The sequence below is a fragment of the Berghia stephanieae genome, chromosome 12, assembly GCF_034508935.2.
Source record: "Berghia stephanieae isolate SIO BIC M18660-M18661 chromosome 12, UCSD_Bste_1.3, whole genome shotgun sequence".
Classification (NCBI taxonomy): Eukaryota; Metazoa; Mollusca; class Gastropoda; order Nudibranchia; family Aeolidiidae; genus Berghia; species Berghia stephanieae.
This window is the reverse complement of record NC_088371.1, coordinates 35,775,765-35,795,764: the sequence shown is the minus strand read 5'-3', so window position 1 is coordinate 35,795,764 and position 20,000 is coordinate 35,775,765. Positions and strand designations below refer to the sequence as shown.

The following is a 20,000-nucleotide window of genomic DNA, read 5'->3' as shown; positions in this document are numbered from 1 at the left end:
AGTTTGTGTGTTGGTCCGTTATACTTCCGGATGGCAATGTTGTGAACTCCTTGGCCAAGCGCATTCTATCTATAACCCGGTGTATTATGAGTGTATTATGGCATAATATACAAATATAGAAGCGAGGCAAAACTGGGTTATTTTGGTGTATAATTATTTAATTAGTGTAAACTGTTAAAATGTCGCAGAGATTAAAAACCAGTCATTAAAAAATCGATTTTGCAAAATCGAGCACAAAGTTGAAATCAGCACAAATGACGCAATTCAGAATATTCTATGCCTCCCTGTAGAATTGATCGGTGCCACAACTTTTTGCCTCATGGATGATGTCATCTGATGGGCCTTTTCTGCTGGTATATCATTTCAAATTGTATTTTGTCTGTAGAACAGTTAAATTTAAATTGAGCTCTTATATAGCGGAATATCCATTAAACGTGCTCAATGCGCTTTACAAAGGGTCCCTGACCAACAGCAAGACTTAACATGTAGGACGTGACATGGCGCCTTTTAGGCGATATTACACATTTTTTGGGGGGACATAGACAATGCTGTTAACGGCCAGTTACTCATTTTACACCTTAGTGCGGTGAGAGAATATGAGTAAAGAGTCTTTACCAAGGACTCAACTATGCTAGAACCCAGGACCTTCTGATCTGAAAGCGAGTGTCATACCACTAGACCACATGGCAAGGCGCCATATTGTCTTGGAAAATAGCCGGCCCTCCGGTAAAAGTTGGCGCAATGAATATTTTTATGTAGAGAGTCATTGTGCGGCTATGTGGTCTAGTGGTATGACACTCGGTTTCCGATCGGAAGGTCCTGGGTTAGAGCCTCGCTCGGCGCATAGTTGAGTCCTTGGAGAAGGCTCTTTACTCACATTCTCTCACCGTACTCATGTGTAAAATGAGTGCCTGACCGTTAACAGCGTGGTCTCTGTCCGAAAAAAATGTAATATCGCCTAACAGGCGTCATGTCCCGCCCTTCATATTAAATGTTGCTTTTATCCAGGGACGCCCTGAGCACGTGTAGTGGAATTGCGCTATATACAATAAAGCTCTTTTAAAAAAAAGTCTATCGACATACGAATTTAGTTTTCTGGCCAAAATGAAAAAAAAAAACAAAACAAAAAGAAACCACAAAAAAAAAACAACAACAAAAAACAACAAACAAACAAACAACCCCCTCCCGTCCCACAAACGAACTCCCCCCCCCCCCCCCCCCCCCCCCTTGAATGACAGTATCAACCATCATAATCATCAACATGAAATATACATCCATTTATTTATACCTTAACCAACTCCACGAATCGTTGCTTGTCCTGTGGAGGGCTCCCCCTGCTACCCGGATATTCCCAATCAAGGTCAAGGCCATCAAAGCCATTCGTTCGTAAATACTTGATGGCATGCGCGATGAACTTCTTCCTGTTGGCGGAAGTCCTGACCATATCTGTACAACAGCAAAGATGATAAGATCAATATTAATGCCGGGACATTATGACAAAATGACTACCATTTAGAAAAGAATCTTCTACGCGATGTTGATTACAGTTGTCAATAAATATAAATCATTCATAAATCGTGTAAATTGAAATGACCATAAAACCAGGGGGGGGGGGGGGGGGGGGGGGGGGGAAGAAGCAGCAGGGGAGAGAATGGGGTGAGTTTCCAGGAGATGAGGTCAAAAGTTCGACATATAAATAAACGTAACATGACATTTATATGTACAATATTAATTCATTTTGGATAATTTTTACGGTTTCACCAAAAAATGAGTTACTGTGGTCTAGATGCCCGGTCATGGACTCACAGTTCAACCAAAATAGGATTCAATATTCTGATGTCACGTCCGCCCAGCAACGAGCAGCTTGGTTCTAAACAAAGAAAATCAGTACTTTTTATTCTTCATGCTGGCGAGATCTTTTTCACATGTCATGTGATCAGAATGTAGTATAAAAGTCAAAACATGATCAGGTTTATAATGTTTTTCTCCTCTGCATACACTTTTATTCTCGTCGGAGAAATATTTCATAAGGACGTCCGCCATTGTTCCGATAGTTTAGAACCAGTTGCTAAGTTACTATGCGTCATTACGAGGGAAGTGACGTCACGACAGTTGAAGCGTATTGACCCGTCACTTCAAAACGGGTATTATTCCACCCCTCTCCCTAAATAAGAAAGCGTATAATAATTTGTGACGTCAGATTATAAACAGTTAAATTTCACTAAAAATTTGATTATTTAAAAATAATTATTATTTAAGTTTTTTAAAATGTATCCTTTATTCGAAGATGACGAAATAGGAATAGATTGAGTGGTAGATTTCTTTCACTCGTTCTTTTTGGAATTCGAACTTTGTTCCCAACGCACACTCGTAAGCTCGTGCAGCGGTTGGTTGGGAACACGTCATGAATTCCAAACAGCAAGCTTGTAAAATCGTATATTATATTGTTGTGAACATGATATTTAAAATGGCGGCTATGTGGTCTTGAGCTATGACACTCTTCTTCGAACTGGAAGGTCTAGGGTTCGAGTCCCCCCCCCCCCCCCCCCCTCTCTCTCTCTCTCTCTCTCTCCCTCTCTCTCTCTCTCTCTCTCTCTCTCTCTCTCTCTCTCTCTCTCTGATTGCTATGATCGCTCCCATTGCATTCGGTTATCTCAGATTTCTTCATCTGACTCTTTCCGACATAATACCAGAATGATGCGATGGGTCACATTTTATAAGACAGCGTGGCGTGGGGCAGCGGTACGGTCTTTGCGTCGTACCCGAAGGTTCCTGGTTCGACTAACCGTCGCGCCGTGTGGCCTTGAGCAAGTCACTAAGCCTTAGCTCACTTTACGATCGCTGGACTGTGTTATTCCAGACTTCCCTTGGAATATATCCCAAAGAAAAAAATGTTCCCTTAGGGAAGAATAAAGGGAATTTATTTGTTTATTTTTGTTATTTAATGTGAGCAAGTCATTTAGCCTTTGTGGCGCTGCACTGCGGCTGACGCCTGGGTTATTCCAGTTTTCCAGTCTATTCTAAAGAAAAAAAAATTCCTCTTAGGGATGAATAAAGGGAATTTATTTTATTTATTTTCATTTATTATGAATCCTAGTGACGAACCTGAAAATGGCCTATTGTGAGCAAGTCATTTAGCCTTTGTGGCGCTGCACTGCGGCTGCCATCTGGGTTATTCCGGTTTTCCAGTCTATTCTAAAGAAAAAAATCCCCTTAGGGATGAATAAAGGGAATTTATTTAATTTATTTTCATTTATTATGGATCCTAGTGACGAACCTGAAAATGGCCGAGACCCGTGTGTCCATCCTCCAACGGCCAGCAGTGTCTTGAGGGTTGGGTTCGTTTCCTTCAGGCCGTTGAACTGTTTGTACAGGACTGGTTAGAAAGAGAGAGAGGGGGGGGGGAGAGAGAGAGAGGGAGAGAGAGAAAGAGAAAGAGAGAGAGAGGGAGAGAGAGAGAAGGGAGAGAGAGAGAGAAGGGGGAAAGAGAGAGAAGGGAGAGAGAGAGAGAGGGGGGGGGAAGAGAGAGAGAAAGGAGAGAGAGAGGGAGGGGGGGGGAGAGACAGAGGAGAGAGAGAAGGGAGAGAGAGAGAAGGGAGAGAGAGAGAGAGAGAGAGAGAGGGGGAGAGACAGAGGAGAGAGAGAGAGAGAGAGAGAGAGAGAGAGAGGGGGGAGAGATAGAGTGTGTGAGAGAGAGAGAGAAAGAGAGAGAGAGAGAGAGAGAGAGAGAAAGAAAGAGAGAGAGAGAGAGAGAGAGAGAGAGAGAGAGAGAAAGAGAGAGAGAGAGAGAGAGAGAGAGAGAGAGAGAGGAGGGGTGTATTAAAATACAGAAATTAAGCAATAGAATAAATTATATAAATACCCTCTCCCCTACCACCCCAAAAGCATCATTATGGAAAAAAAAAGAAATAAGATAATTAAGAAGCGCCTCAATCAATAGAGAAACGCCTATAGATAGTGTGCGCTTGGCTTAGAATCTCACAACATTGTCATCCGGAAGTATAACGTATCAACACAAAACTATGTGTAACTTTAAACGTTTATAGTCTGGATAACTAAACGCGGATGGCGAAAAAGCAATAACAAAGACCTGAGTGACGTCATCTTCATTCTATCTAATGGCTATGATGGACTATTTTTTAAAGAAGTATATGTATTTTAAAAACCATTTAACCCAGCATTCATAGACATCTGATGCTATGCGTTTGGGTAAACTCCAACAGCCTGAGCATGGCTCAGCGGTACGGTCTTTGCTTCGTACTCATTTGTACCCGAAAGGTACCGAGTTCGATCACCCGCCGCTGTGCTGTGCGGCTTTGAGCAAGTCACCTCGCCCAAGCTCAATTTGCGGCGCTGCACTGCGGCTGCCGCCTGGGTTATTCCAGTTTTTCTTTGGGATTGACCCTAGAGACAAATGTCCCCTATCAGGTGAATAAAAGGAATTTTATTTTATATTTTTCTTATTATTTAGAACGTACAGACAAAAAAAAAACACAACTATGTGTAACTTTAAACGTGAATAGTCTGATTGGAATACATTGGTGAGAACAAATCACCAAGATGGCTATCTAAAAGCAATAACAAAGAGCTGGGTGACGTCATTTTCGTTCCTTCTATTGTCCTTATTATTCTCCATCATACTTACACGGATGCTGTAGATCGTTCCACTCATAAGGGGCCAGAACTCCGTTCCCGTCTATTTTGGCAAAGGCGAAGATGAGATGCGTGCATAGGAAAGGGTCAATGTCATCGGGCATGAACTTTGACCCTCCCGTGCGGTACTGGCTCCAGTTGGTGTAGTAGCATACGCGCTTGTAGTCTGAAACGAGATATTATATAGGATACAAACTTTGAAAATATAAATGTGAACCGCCTTTTCAATTCAGTATTATGATATTGAATGCGTGACCCATTATGCAAACTGGTATTATGTTGATATGAAGTAAATAATAATGTGAACTTGAATGTAAGCTTCAATTTAATTACAAAAACAAATCAAATGAACGTTTCGGGTTTCCCCTTTATCAACAAAACAGGATGAATGAAACATCACAGATGAATGAGATAATGTGGTAGTGACGTAGTGGCATTCATCTTCACAACGCCACTACCACATCATCTCATCCATCTGTGGTGTTTCATTCATTCTGTTTTGTTGATAAAAGGGAAACCCGAAACGTTCATTTGATCTGTTATTGTAATTAAATTGAAGCTTACATTCAATTTCACATTATTATTTATTTCTTCGAGCTTCGAGCAGCAACATTTACATTGTTGATACGAAGGGAATGCCAATACGTGAAAATAACATGGATAGACTCAAGGTGTGTTGTTTCCTTGTGATGGAAGAAAACTGAAAACCGTTCGATTCGTGTTCGGTTCCGCAACTGACACGAAAGGGATGTACTCAGTTGGCTCTCTCACTCCTCTTTCTCACTCTCTCTCTCTCCTCTTTTTCTCTCTCTCTCTCTCTCTCTCTCTCTCTCTCTTTCTCTTTCTCTACCCCCTCCCTCTCTCCTCTTTCTCTCCCCCCTCTCTCTCTCCTCCCCCTCTTTCTCCTCTTTCTCTCTCTTTCTCCCCCTCTCTCCTCCTCCTTTCTCTCTCTCTACTCCCCCCTCTCTCTCTCTCTCTCCTCTCTCTCACTCTCTCCTTCCTGTCTTCTCTCTCTCCTCTCTCTCTCATTCCTCTCTCTCTCTCTCTCTCTCTCTCTCTCTCTCTCTCTCTCCTCTCCCTGGGTGGGGCTCCTAACTTCTCTTTCATTTTCTCTTTTCCTCTCTTTCTTTTCCTCCATCGCTCCCCCCCCCCTCTCTCTCTCTATCTCTCTCTCTCTCTCTTTCTCCTCTCCCTGGGTGGGGCTCCTAACCTCTCTTTCATTTTCTCTTTTCCTCTCTTTCTTTTCCTCCATCTCTCCCTTTCTTTTCCTCCATCTCTCCCTGTCTCTCTCTCTCTCTCTCTCTCTCTCTCTCTCTCTCTCTCTCTCTCTCCTCTCTATTTCATTGTGTCGGTGTGCTAGTGTGATTGACGGACATGGATTGAACATGGGTTCAAACAGATGGTCAATTTCGTGTCTTATTCATCAAAGCTGTAAAGATAGTTTTTTTTTTCCATTAACATTGTCCTCCCCTCTTCTCGCCGCCCTGCACTCAGTGATGGAATCAACATGATGATTACCCGTCTTTCAACGGTATAGATGATGTGCCCTTGGCTAAGAAGCTCAGAACATTGCCATACGGAAGTAGAGATAGTTCGAAGATGACGTCACCCAGGTATTTGTTATTGTATTTTGCCATCCGCGTTTATGAATAATGCTCACTGAACTGTATTAACCCGACTATAAACATCTATAGATAGTATTACTTGTTAATTAATGCTGATGCTAACAATATCAATGTATTATGCCTTTTAGATCTTTCAGCTGCCTTTGACACCATTGACCATGACATTTTGTTAAGAAGACTAGAAAATACGTTCGGCATAAAAGGAATTGCCCTTAAATGGTTCACATCATATTTACAGGATCGATGGCAGACTGTCGTGGTGAATGGTGTTCAGTCAGAACAAGTTTTACTAAATTTTGGAGTGCCACAAGGCTCTGTCCTCTTTACTGTATATATGCAGCCCCTTTCTAGTGTGATATCCAGATTCAATCTAAGTTATCATTTTTATGCAGATGATACGCAAATATATGATTCAGCACCTCTTAGTAATTTACAGTTCTTAATACAACGAATTACGAGCTGTTTTAATGAGATTAAATCTTGGATGTACCACAATAAGTTAAAATTAAATGATAGTAAAACTGAGATTTTAATGTGTGAAAGGCCGAGTATCCTTAAACAGGCAAATAAATCACCTATTACTCTCGGAAATAGCACAATAGAATTTTCAAATAAAGCAAAAAACCTTGGCGTCATCATTGATAAAGATCTTTCCATGACAAGCCATGTGAATAACACCATACAATCTATGTACATAGAAATGAAAAAAATAAGCAAAATTCGTAATTTAATACCGAAGCATATAACAGAACTTTTAATTAATTCCATGGTTTTATCTCAATTGGACTATTGTAACTCCCTTTGGGCGAATTTAGCTAAAGACAAAATTAGCAAACTTCAGGTTGCTCAAAATAACGCAGCCAGGCTCATTGTACGCAATAACAAAAATACCCGTCAGCAACTCTTCTTCTCCGTGAGTTACATTGGCTTCCTGTGGAAAAAAGAGTTGCCAATAAGATTTGAACTGTTGTCTACAAATCCCTGAGCACGAACAGTCCCTCCTATATTAAAGACCTTCTAAACATATATGTCCCCAATAGAGACTTGAGGTCAAGCAATGACCAATCAATCCTTGTCAAACCTAAGCCATTGCGTAAAATAGGTGAACAGTCTTTTCAATTTTCGGCCCCCATTTTTGGAACTCTCTCCCATCACACGTGAGATGCTCGGATTCGTTGACAACGTTCAAATCTCGCTTAAAGTTTTATCTTTTTACGTCATAATGTTGCAATATTATTTTCATATTTTGTTGTTGTTAAATTGAATTCGTATCACGTTGCCTTCACACTTGTCTCACTGTAATATGTTTTGTTTTATATCACTGTAAAGCGCTTGGAGCCTGTGACAACGGGGTAAAGCGCTATATAAATACCATTTATTATTATTATTATTATTATTATTATTATTATTATTATTATTATTATTATTATTATTATTATTATTATTATTATTATTATGCGCTTGGCTAAGAAGCTCATAACATTGCCATTCGGAAGTATAACGGACGAACACACAAAACTCTGTGTAACCATGAACATTTATAGTCGGGTTAATACAGTTCAGAGAGCATTACTCACAAACGCGGATAGCAAAATACAATAACAAAGACTTGAGTGACGTCATCTTTGAACTATCTATAGATGATGTGCGCTTGGCTAAGAAGTTCATAACATTGCCATCCGGAAGTACAACGAACCAGCACACAAAACTATGTGTAACGTTAAACATTTATAGTCTGGTTAATACAGTTTAGTGAGAATTACTCATAGACATAGATGGCAAAAAACAAAAACAAATACAAAGACCTGAGTGACGTCAACTTCGTTCTATCTATAGAAATTGACGCCACTTATCTCTTTGTTATTGTTTTAGTCAGCCATTTTTATGAGTAGTTCTCACTAAATTATATAGATAGTATGCAGATGACGTCACTCAGGCCTGTGTTATTGTTTTTGCCATCCGCGTTTGTGAGTTGTTCTCACTAAACTGTATCAACCTGACTATAAACGCTCATGGTTACACAAAGTTTGTGTGTTAGTCCGTTATACTTCCGGATGGCAATGTTGTGAACTCCTTGGCCGAGCGCATTCTATCTATAGATACTATGCACTTGGCTAAGAAGCTCATAACATTGCCATCCGGAAGTATAACGGACCAACACACAAAACTATGTGTAACCATGAACTTTTATAGTCTGGTTCATACAGCTTAGTGAGAATCAGTCACAAACGAGGATGGCAAAATACAATAACAAAGGCTTGAGTGACGTCATCTTCGTTCTATATATATCTATATATAGATAGAATGCGCTTGGCCAAGGAGTTCACAACATTGCCATCCGGAAGTATAACGGACCAACACACAAACTCTGTGTAACCATGAACTTTTATAGTCTATTTAATACAGTGTAGTGAGAACAACTCACAAACGCGGATGGCAAAAACAATAACAAAGGCCTGAGTGACGTCACCTGCATACTATCTATAGATAATCCACCAAACAAGGTGTCTAATGTCAACAAGAATCATCCATGTTGTCCAAAGTGAGCAAATTAGGGGTTACTAATCTTGCCCAAGGAAAAATAAGAAAGTGCCAGGAACAGGGCTCGAACTCAGGACCTTCCGGGTCACAGTGCAATGCCTTAACCACTCGGCCAGTCCGCCCCCTTATTTTTGTATTAACCTCACTCAAATTAAATGCCATACATTAGATAGATTAACTCTTTCATTACTAGCCATTTATAGATTTCCCCCCAAAACATCACACCCAAACAACACAAACAAAAAAGAAACAATACAATCCATACATAATATTGTCCAGTGTCTGTTTTTTTTTAAACGCTACAACGCTCTTTGTTTAGAACCAAGATGGCCGCCGTTGCCAGGCGGTGTGACATTAGACTATTGAATCGTATTGTCCAGTGTCTAAATGTTATATATCGCTAGAACAAAGTATTTTCTTTATAATTTGTGATGTACAAAGGATATCAGAATGAGAAAACTGTTGGTTGCATCGTAACGAATGTGACGATTTTCCTGTGGGTGGTAAGGAGAGGGTTAAACCTTCAGTTTTCAGCGTCTTTTTACTTCCGAAACCTAATACAATATAGTAAGTTATTTGTAGCCTTCAGAACTGGCATTTAATTATTCAAACAAAAGTAATGCTAGATGAATAATAATTAATTTTCTATTAACCCTCTCCCTACCATCCATTGGAAAATCGTCACATTCGTTACGGTGCAACGAACAGTTTTCTCATTCTGATATCCTCTGTAGTACATCACAGATTGTAAAGAAAATAATTTGTTCTAGCGATAGGACAATTATTATTTATGGAATGTACTTGTTCCTTTTCTGTTTGAGTAGAAAAAAAATCTATTTCTGTGTTGGGTGGGTGTGAAGTTTCAGGGAAGATTCTGAAAATTCGAGAATTCTTAATTTATTTGTTATCTTATTTGAGCAGACGATGATCACAGGATATGTATGTATATATATATATATATATATATATATATATATATATATATATATATATATATATATATATATATATATATATATTACTTTATTTTTTAGATATGTTAAATAGTTGGATGGTGGAAGGTTTGTGTGTGTGTGTGTGTGTGTGTGTGTGTGCGTGTGTGTGTGTGTGTGTGTGAGAGAGAGAGAGAGAGAGAGAAATTTGAATGGATTGAAGTTATTGTTATGCGCCGAGAGCTTTATTGTATAGAGGAGTGGGCGCAATATAAATAAATTTCATTTATTATTATATATTATTATTATTATTATTATTATTATTATTATTATTATTATTATTATTATTATTATTATTATATTATTATTATTATTATTATTATTATTAAATGGCTGGTAATGAGAGAGTTAAACGAAATCACGAATGTGACTACGATTACCAGTATCGATTACCAGTATCGAATAGCCCGTCCAAGATAAAATGTTTATGAGTCTTTATTCTTCACTATTGACTTCCTGGGTGGGGTCCCTTGAGACCTCCCATGGTGGGCGGCAGGAGGTCACGCTCTGTTCTTCTATAGATAGTTCGAAGATGACGTCACTCAGGTCTTTGTTATTGTTTTTTGCCATCCGCGTTTATGAGTCATGCTCACTGAACTGTATTAACCTGACTATAAACGTTCATGGATAAAAAAAAATTTTAAAAATTGAGCTTTTATATAGAGCAATATCCACTAAAATGTGCTCAAAGCGCTTTACAAGGGGTCCCTGGTCAACAGCAACATTTAACATGTAGGACGGGACATGAGGCCTGTCAGGCGATATTACAATTTTTCGGACAAAGACAACGCTGTTAACGGCCAGGTACACATTTTACACATGAGTACGGTGAGAGAATGTGAGTAAAGAGCCTTTTCCAAGGACTCAACTATGCACCGAGCGAGGCTCGAACCCAGGACCTTCCGATCCGAAAGCGAGTGTCATACCACTAGACCACATAGCCGCACGATACACACAGTTTTGTGTGTTGGTCCGTTATACTTCCGGATGGCAATGTTATGAGCTTCTTAGCTAACCGCATACTATCTATAGATAGTTCGAAGATGACGTCACTCAGGTCTTTGTTATTGTTTTTTGCCATCCGCGTTTATGAGTCATGCTCACTGAACTGTATTAACCTGACTATAAACGTTCATGGATACACACAGTTGTGTGCGTTGGTCCGTTATACTTCCGGATGGCAATGTTATGAGCTTCTTAGCTAACCGCATACTATCTATAGATAGTTCGAAGATGACGTCCCTCAGGTCTTTGTTATTGTTTTTTGCCATCCGCGTTTATGAGTAATGGTCACTGAACGGTATTAACACGACTATAAACAGTTTTGTGTGTTGGTCATTTATACTTCCAGATGACAATGTTATGAGCTTCTTAGCCAAGCGCATATTATCTATACCCTTATATCTGTTATCCGAGTTGATTTCTGTCTTTGTCTTGGAATGAGATTAACTGAGTTTTGTCGCAGCCCTGGCTGGAATCCTCCGTGACTGGGAGGGGAAACAGTCAAATGTATAGTTTTATAGTTTTTGGAGATGATACTTTTTTACTTGTAAAAACCAACTCTCTGTTATGTATTGTTAGTTATGTATTCTGTAAACATTTGATTGTGTTCCTCTTAGTTGGATCCTGTGCTGGTGTCTGGATGAGACTTTAAGGTGATCTCAAACAAAGTACATTGATGGTATGCTCTTCCTTACACACAATCTCTCACCGTACTCAGGTGTAAAATGAGTACCTGACCGTCAACAGCGTTGTCTCCGTCGAAAAAAAAAATGTAATATCGCCTAACAAACGTCATGTTTCGTTCTAAATGTTACGTGTTGCTGTTTGTCTGGGACCCTTTTCAAAGCGCTTTGAGCATGTTTAGTGGATATTGCGCTATATAAAATCTCCAAGCCGTTGGTTTTTAGCCTTTTAATTTGCCGGAAAAAGTGAGGGCAAAAGTTAACCTTGTTTTAAAAACCATTTAGAAGCCATTTCTGCCACGAGATTTTTGGTATATATTTTTTATAACTCAACCCAAAAGAAAAACACGCCCCAATGAAACAAATTTTCTCATTAGTTTTTCAAAATGTCATAGAATACTCTTCAACAGTCGTAACGTCAATTCCTTCCTAATGACGCATGTTAACTTAGTAACACTGGCTCTAAACTATCGGAACAATGGCGGACGCCCGTATGAAATATTTCTCCGGCGAGCATAAAAGCGTATCCAGAGGAAAAAAAACACATACATTTGATCATGTTTTGACTTTTACACATTCTTATCACAAGGCATATGAAAAGTTCTAGCCAGCATGAAGAATAAAAAGTAATGATTTTCTTTGTTTAGAACCAAGATGGCCGCCGTTGCCCGGCGGCGTGACATCAAACTACTGAATCCTATTGGAGTACTCTTATTATGGTGAATGTTACGAAAATGACATTTAATTTGTAAATAAGTCATGATGTCAACAATCAATCACAACAAACCAGACTTACCATTCGTTGGATTTGGATTGGCAGCAGATGCGATAGAAAAAGTCACCACCACCACAACCAACGTCGTGACTACCAGCATGGCAAAAACTGTACGTGGAATCTCCGTCATCGTCGCGTGGATTTTATCTGGAATGATGAAAAGATTCTGGAACTTGAACTCACGTGTTTAGAATAGGATTCAATATTCGTAACGTCACTTCCTTCCTAATGACCCATAGTAACTTAGTAACACTGGCTCTAAACTATCGGAACAATGGCGGACGCCCTTATGAAATATTTCTCCGACGAGCATAAAAGGGTATCCAGAGGAGAAAAACATTATAAATATGATCTTGTTTTGACTTTTATACATTCTGATCACATGACATATGAAAAGTTCTAGCCAGCTTGAAGAATAAATAGTAATGATTTTCTTTGTTTAGAACCAAGATGGCCGCCGTTGCCGGGCGGCGTGACATCAGACTACTGAATCCAATTTACAACAAATCCCCAACACCGCTGCTTTATATTTATATATATATATATATATATATATATATATATATATATATATATATATATATATATATATATATATATATATATATATATATATATATATATATATATATATATATATATATATATATATATATATATATATATATATATATATATATATATATATATATATATATATATATATATATATATATATATATATATATATATATATTATATATATATATATATATATATAATCATAATAATAAGTGGCTGAGTGGTTAAAGCATTGCACTGTGACCCGGAAGGACCCTGGTTCGAGCCCCGCTTCAGGCACTTTCGTTTTTTTTCCTTGAGCAAGATTATTAACCCCCAATTTGCTCACTGAGACAACATGGGTGATTCCTATTGACATCAGACATCTTGTTTGATGAGTTATCTATATTCCTTCGTGGAATGCCTGGGCGACGATATCTTATGATGTCGTGGCGCAAAAGGCATAATTTAAATTTTAATAATAATAATAATAATAATAATAATAATAATAATAATAATAATAATAATAATAATAATAATAATAATAATGATAATAATAATAATAAATAATAATAATAATAGGTCTTTATTGTCCATAAATTATATGGCACACATACAGGAGACTGACTCCGACGACCCGGCACTGCCGTCCTCTGCCGTCTTCCGGATACAGACGTCGGGCACGGACAAAATATTAATACTAAGAATAAATTGGACTTTGCGCTTTTTTTATACAGTGCAATATCCACTAAACGTGCTCAAAGCGCTTTACAGGGGGTCCCTGGCCAACAGCAACATTTAACATTTAGGACGGGACCTTATGACGCCTGTTAGGCGATTTTACAATTTTTTTTTTACGGACAGAGACAACGCTGTAAACGGCCAAGTACTCATTTTACACCTGAGTACGGTGAGAGAATGTGAGTAAAAAGTCTTTTCCAAGGACTCAACTATGCGCCGAGCGAGGCTCGAACCCGGGACCTACCTATCGGAAAGCGAATGTCATCCGGATAAAGACGTCGGGCATGGACAAAATACTAAGAATAAAGAGAAGAGCAGCTAGGCCACCTACCCATACCAAGCTCGAAAAACAACCCAACTAAAACGACAGAGGACGACGGGTGCTTGGTATGGGTAGGTGTGTGGTCTAGTGGTATGACACTCGCTTTCGGATCGGAAGGTCCTGGGTTCGAGCCTCGCGCTAAGCGCATAGTTGAGTCCTTGGAAAAGACTCTTTACTCACATTCTCTCACCGTACTCAGGTGTAAAATGAGTACCTGGTCGTCAACAGCGTTGTCTCTGTCCGAAAAACTGTAATATCGCCTAACAGGCGTCATGTATTGTTCTTCATGTTTCGTGTTGCTGTTGGTCAGGGACCCTTTGTAAAGCACTTTGAGCACATTTTGTGGATATTGCGCGATATAAAAAGCTCTATTTTTGTTTTCTACCTTTTGCAAATTTCTTATCTATTATAGGTTTGAAAATATAAGACTTTTGAGCGCACCCTTGTATTTTCTTTACTAGAATGTATTTGTTGGTAGTCAATAAAGAGCATACATCATCGCTCTTTTACATTATATAATCCTAAAATTATTCTTAGTATTTTGTCCGTGCCCGACGTCTGTATCCGGAAGACGGCAGAGGACGGCAATGCCGGAGTCAGTCTCCAGTGTGGGTCAGCCCTAAAGGCCTGATACCGTGGCCTTCGTAAAGTTATGGCCTGATACCGTGGCCTTCGTAAAGTTATGGCCTGATACCATGGCCTTCGTAAAGTTATGGCCTGATACTGACCAAAAAATGACGTCAAAATGCCAGTTTTTGCCACAAAAGAAAACAAATCGTGAGTTGTTTTCAATAGTTCAACCAATGAAATAACTTGTTTCCATGAGCTCTACTAACGACAACTCACTGGGCGGTGCAAAAACCAAATAATGACGTCAAACTGCCAGTCCTTTCGGATTTCAGTTTCAGGCTATAGATCGTTCGAAAATGACGTCACTCAGGTCTTTGTTATTGTTTTTTGCCATCCGCGTTTATGAGTAATGCTCACTGAACTGTATTAAGCCGACCATAAACGTTCATGGATATACACAGTTTTGTGTGTTGGTCCGTTATACTTCCGGATGGCAATGTTATGAGCTTCTTAGCCAAGCGCATACTATCTATAACATAACGGTGGCTTCGGACTGATACTGACCAAAAATTAAATTTACGCCACAAAAGAAATCGATGGTCACCCAATGAAAGTAAAAAGTGAGTTGTTGTTAGAAGTACTCAAGGAAACAAATGATTCTATGGAATGAAGTTGACGTCACTTGGGTCTGTGTTATTGTTTTTTTTGCCATCCGCGTTTATGAGTAATTCTCAAAAAAACTGTATTAACCCGACTATCAACTTTCAAAGTTACACATAGTTTTGTGTGTTGGTCCGTTATACTTCCTGATGGCAATATTGCGAGCTTCTAAGCCAAGTGCGTACTATCTATAGATAGAATGAAGATGACGTCACTCAGGCCTTTGTTATTGCTTTTTGCCATCCTCGTTTATGAGTAATTCTCACTAAACTCTATTAATATTAACCAGACCATAAACGTTTAATGTTACACATAGTTTTGTGTGTTGGTCCGTTATACTTCCGGATGGTAATGTTGCGAGCTTCTTAGCCAAGCGCATACTATCTATACAAGCTGATTGATCGTACAGTCGCATTCTGATTGAGCCAATCTAGAGAGAACTAATCACAGAAATATCGGTCAAAAAAAAAAAAAACAAAAAAAAAAAAAAAACAACAAATAACAAAGAACAGAGTAAGATTAACTTTCTCCACTCTATTGTTTGTAAACAAACAACTGTATTTTTCCGAGAAGGCTTGAGGCGTATGTCACTAATCCCGCATTTTGATTGGTCAAAAATATAACTCGTCTACAGATAGTATGCGCTTGGCTAAGCAGCTCACAACATTGCCATCCGGAAGTATAAAGGACAAACACACAAAATTATGTGTAACCTTAAATGTTTACAGTCTGGTTAATACAGTTTAGTGAGAATTACTCATAAACGCGGATGGCAAAAAGCAATAACAAAAGACCCGAGTGATGTCAACTTCATTCGATCTATTGAAAGATAAATGAACCATTTCCTGATCAAAATGTTTTAAGATGTTTTGTCAGTGTGCAATATCGTTGGCTGTGGAATTTCTTATTTGGCCGATTTCTATAAAACCAGCCCCGAGGCGATAAAAAATAATGGTTCCAAATGGGCGGCATTAGCGTCGGGTAAGAAAATATATTTTTGAAACATTATTCGTAGCCTTGAGGTTTTTGAAAAAATAATGAGGAGGGGGGGGGGGGGGGGGAGATAATGAAGATTTACAAAGATTATGCATTCAGATCATTGGTGTGTTGTGTATATATGTATATCGCTACATTACCTATCGACTGCACTATTCTAATAGACAGGTAGTTTCTTGGGATTTTGCTGTTCTTTGTTTTGGTTTGGTTTCTGAAGTTTCAGTATATTTTGTCCATAATATTATGGCCTAAAATGAGTTAAAATGGTAACCTTGGACTGAAACAGAAAACTGTAACGTAGATTTAACGTTAAAACGGTCAAAAATGAGACATCGACAAAGTTTGCTTCTTAATAGCTCTAATATGGTTCAATATGGCACTCGCTTTCGGATCGGAAGGTCCTGGGTTCGAGCCTCACTCGGCGCATATTTGAGTCATTGGAAAAGGCTCTTTACTCACATTCTCTCACCGTAACCAGGTGTAAAATGAGTACTTGACCGTTAACAGTTTTGTCTCTGTCCGAAAAAAATGTAACAGGCGTGATGTCTCGTCGTACATGTTAAGTGCTGCTGTTGGTCAGGGAACCCCTTGCAAAGCGTTTTGAGCACGTTTAGTGGATATTGCGCTATCTATATAAAAACTCAATTTGTTTGGTTTTTTTTAATCAGCCTATACATTCTGCTACTGAAATAGTTATGCTATCTTTATGTAACCTATTCATTATTAGTACTCCGAATGACTGGTTACATACATACACACTCCCAAGGATTGCGGAACCAAAAGAGTGGAGGACTTGACGTCACGAGTTTTCTTCCCTATGAACCCCAAGATTCACGTTAGTGTCAATAAAGAAAAGGATTCAATGGTCTGATGTCATGTCCGTCCAGCAACCAGCAGCTTGGTTCTGCTGGCTAGAACTTTTTCATATGTCTTGTGATTAGAATGTATATATAAAAAGTCAACACATGATCAGATTTATAATGTTTTGCTCCTCTGGATACACTTTGATGCTCGTCGGAGAAGTATTTCATAAGGGCGTCTGCCATTGTTCCGATTGTTTAGAACCAGTTACTACGTTACTAGGCGACATTACGAGGGAAGTGACGTCACGACTGTTGAAGCGAATTAACGTCACCCAGCTCTTTGTTAGTGTTTCTAAACAGCTATTCTGGTGATTTGATCTCACGAAATTCCGTCAATCAGACTATAAACGTTCAAGATTGAACATAGTTTTGTGTGTTAGTACGTTTTATCCGACTAGCGGATGTTGTGAGTACTTTGCCTAAACGCATAGCACCAATAAATTCAATTTTCAACGCCTACATCATCTCGATAAACCACCTCTTTGAGGGGATGGTTCACATTTGCCATGAATTCTCAATTTTTCAAATTTCAATAAATTTTTTGCTTCATTTATGGCCAAAAAAAAAATAAATAAATAAATAAATTAAAAAACAAATTATAATAATTGAAATTTGCCCCCGTCTGTCATTTTCATCCAAATTCCAATCTAGACTCAAATTTACTGGTTGTAAAGTAGTGATTTTAACTCACACAATTGATCTCCAAAGCGCCTCGAAGGCAAAATCGCTACACGGTGGTACCACGGGATAACTAGGTAAATACATTTTATAATCGATTATTTGGTAATGTAAATGTTGCTGCTCGAAGAAATAACTATCTAATGATAATACGATTCAATTTAATATATCAAAACAGATAATAATATTAATATGTGTCTAGTGGTATGTCCTACTTACTTACTTATCCGAACCAGCGACCACTGAGCTCTAGCCCTTCGGTCTAAAGTGGTATGTAAGACACTACGCTTTCGGATCGGAAGGTCCTGTAAAAGGAGTACCAGGCCATTAACAGCGTCGTCTCTGCCAGGGACCCCTGCTTGTAAAACGCATTGAGCACGTTTAGTGGATATTGCGCTGCAGGGGCATGGCTATATTATTGGTTGATTTGGTGCCTGGCACCACATCCATATTTTAAAATAGATTACAGCATTAAAAAAATAAATAAATAAAACTGAGATATTGTATAGATAGTTCGAAGATGACGTCACTCATGTCTTTGTTATTGTTTTTTACCATCCGCGTTTGTGAGTAATGCTCACTGAACTGTATTAACTCGACTATAAACGTTCATGGATACACAGAGTTTTGTGTGTTGGTCCGTTATACTTCCGGATGGCATTGTTGTGAGCTTCTCAGCCAAGCGCATACTATCTATACACCAGCCCTTACTTATTTGAGTATGTCTTTTCTTTAAGTTTTTTTTTTTCTTTCTTTTATATTTACAAATATAGCATGGGTAAGTCATTTTTTTCTTCTGATTATGGCACCACTTATACTGTATAAATAAATAAATAAATAAATGAGCTTTTTTATACAGCGCAATATCCACTAAATGTGCTCAACGCGCTTTACAAGGGGTCCCTGGTCAACATCAACATTTAATATGTAGGACGGGACAAGACGTCTGTTAGGCGATATTACAATTTTTCGGACAAAGACAACGCTGTTAACGGCCAGGTACTCGATTTACACCTGAGTACGGTGAGAGAATGTGAGTAAAGAGTCTTTTCCAAGGATTCAACTATGCGCCTAGCGCGAGGCTCGAACCCAGGACCTTCCTATTCGAAATCGAGTGTCAAACCACTAGACCACATAGCCGCACGTATAGCATGCCACGCAACTGATTGCGCTATATAAAAGCTCAAGTTTTATTTGAAGGATGATTTTTCTGCCCGATTTTGTTTAAAAATCGTGTTTTTTTATTAAAGTATCTATCTACGTCGAAACTGTATTCAAGCAATGCAATGATGTACGATTCATACACGCTTGCTTTTTGGAATACGATTCAATAGTCTGATGTCACGCCGCCCGGCAACGGCGGCCATCTTGGTTCTAAACAAAAGAAAATCATTACTTTTTATTCTTCATGCTGGCTAGAACTTTTCATATGCCTTGTGATCAGAATGTGTAAAAGTCAAAAAATCAAATTTATGTGGTTTTTTAAAACTCTGGATACGCTTTTATGCTCGCCGGAGAAATATTTCATACGGGCGTCCGTCATTGTTCCGATAGTTTAGAGCCAGTGTTACTAAGTTACCATGCGTCATTAGGAAGGAAGTGACGTTACGACTGTTGAAGAGTATTCCGGACGTGTTCTCAACCGCGCACGAGATTATGAGTGCGCGTTGAGAACAAAGTTCGAATTCCAAAACGCAAGGAGTGTAAGAAATAATTTATTCCACCCCTCAATGGATTCTTATTTCGTCATCTTTGAATAAAAGACATGTTCAAAAACATTTAAACGATACTTCTTTTTAAAGAATCTAATTTTTAGTGAAATTTAACGATTTATAATCTGACGTCACAAAATTATTATTATTGCAAACATGATATCAGTTCGCGTTACTATTTAGAGAAAGAGAGAGAGAGAGAGAGAGAGAGAGAGAGAGAGAGAGAGAGAGGGAGAGAGAGAGAGAGAGAGAGAGTGAGTGAGAGGGGGGGGGTAGAATAAACGTGTATTTAGATATCATTAGAATAAACGATCACAAGTTTACACAAATAATTGAGGACGCGGTTTTTACAAACACTGTGTCAATTTTTTAAAAAAATCAGCTCATTTTAAGCGTTTTGAGCGTGTTAAAATAAGTTACCCGACGTCTCAAAACGTTATTATGTCTCGTTCAATATGTAACCTGTTGCTGTTGGTCAAGGATCCTTTGTATAGCGCTTTGAGCACGTTTAGTTGATTTTGCGCTTTTCAATAAATGCTCTATATTATTTTATTTTGTCGGGATGAATTTTCTGGCCGAATTGCTGAAAATTCATTCTATAGATAGTATGCGCTTGGCTAAGAAGCTCATAACATTGGCATCCGGAA

At 38.6% G+C, this 20,000-nt stretch overlaps 1 protein-coding gene across 2 annotated transcripts in view; it reads right to left on the bottom strand.

Annotated features, from left to right (window-relative positions):
• LOC144958411 (uncharacterized) overlaps positions 1 to 20,000 on the bottom strand; it is a 57,873-nt gene that overhangs the window by 28,402 nt on the left and 9,471 nt on the right. Inside the window, exons 1-5 of one of the 2 annotated variants that reach the window (XM_078890420.1) lie at positions 17,865 to 17,909; positions 12,293 to 12,418; positions 4,646 to 4,819; positions 3,278 to 3,376; positions 1,289 to 1,446 (exon numbers count right to left, since the gene is read on the bottom strand). In XM_078890420.1, coding sequence (XP_078746546.1) covers positions 1,289 to 1,446; positions 3,278 to 3,376; positions 4,646 to 4,819; positions 12,293 to 12,401 — 540 coding nt within the window. In that variant the 5' untranslated portion in view covers positions 12,402 to 12,418; positions 17,865 to 17,909. Of the gene's footprint in view, positions 1 to 1,288; positions 1,447 to 3,277; positions 3,377 to 4,645; positions 4,820 to 12,292; positions 12,438 to 17,864; positions 17,910 to 20,000 lie in introns of those variants that run through there. The other variant, XM_078890418.1, reaches the window with a different exon arrangement.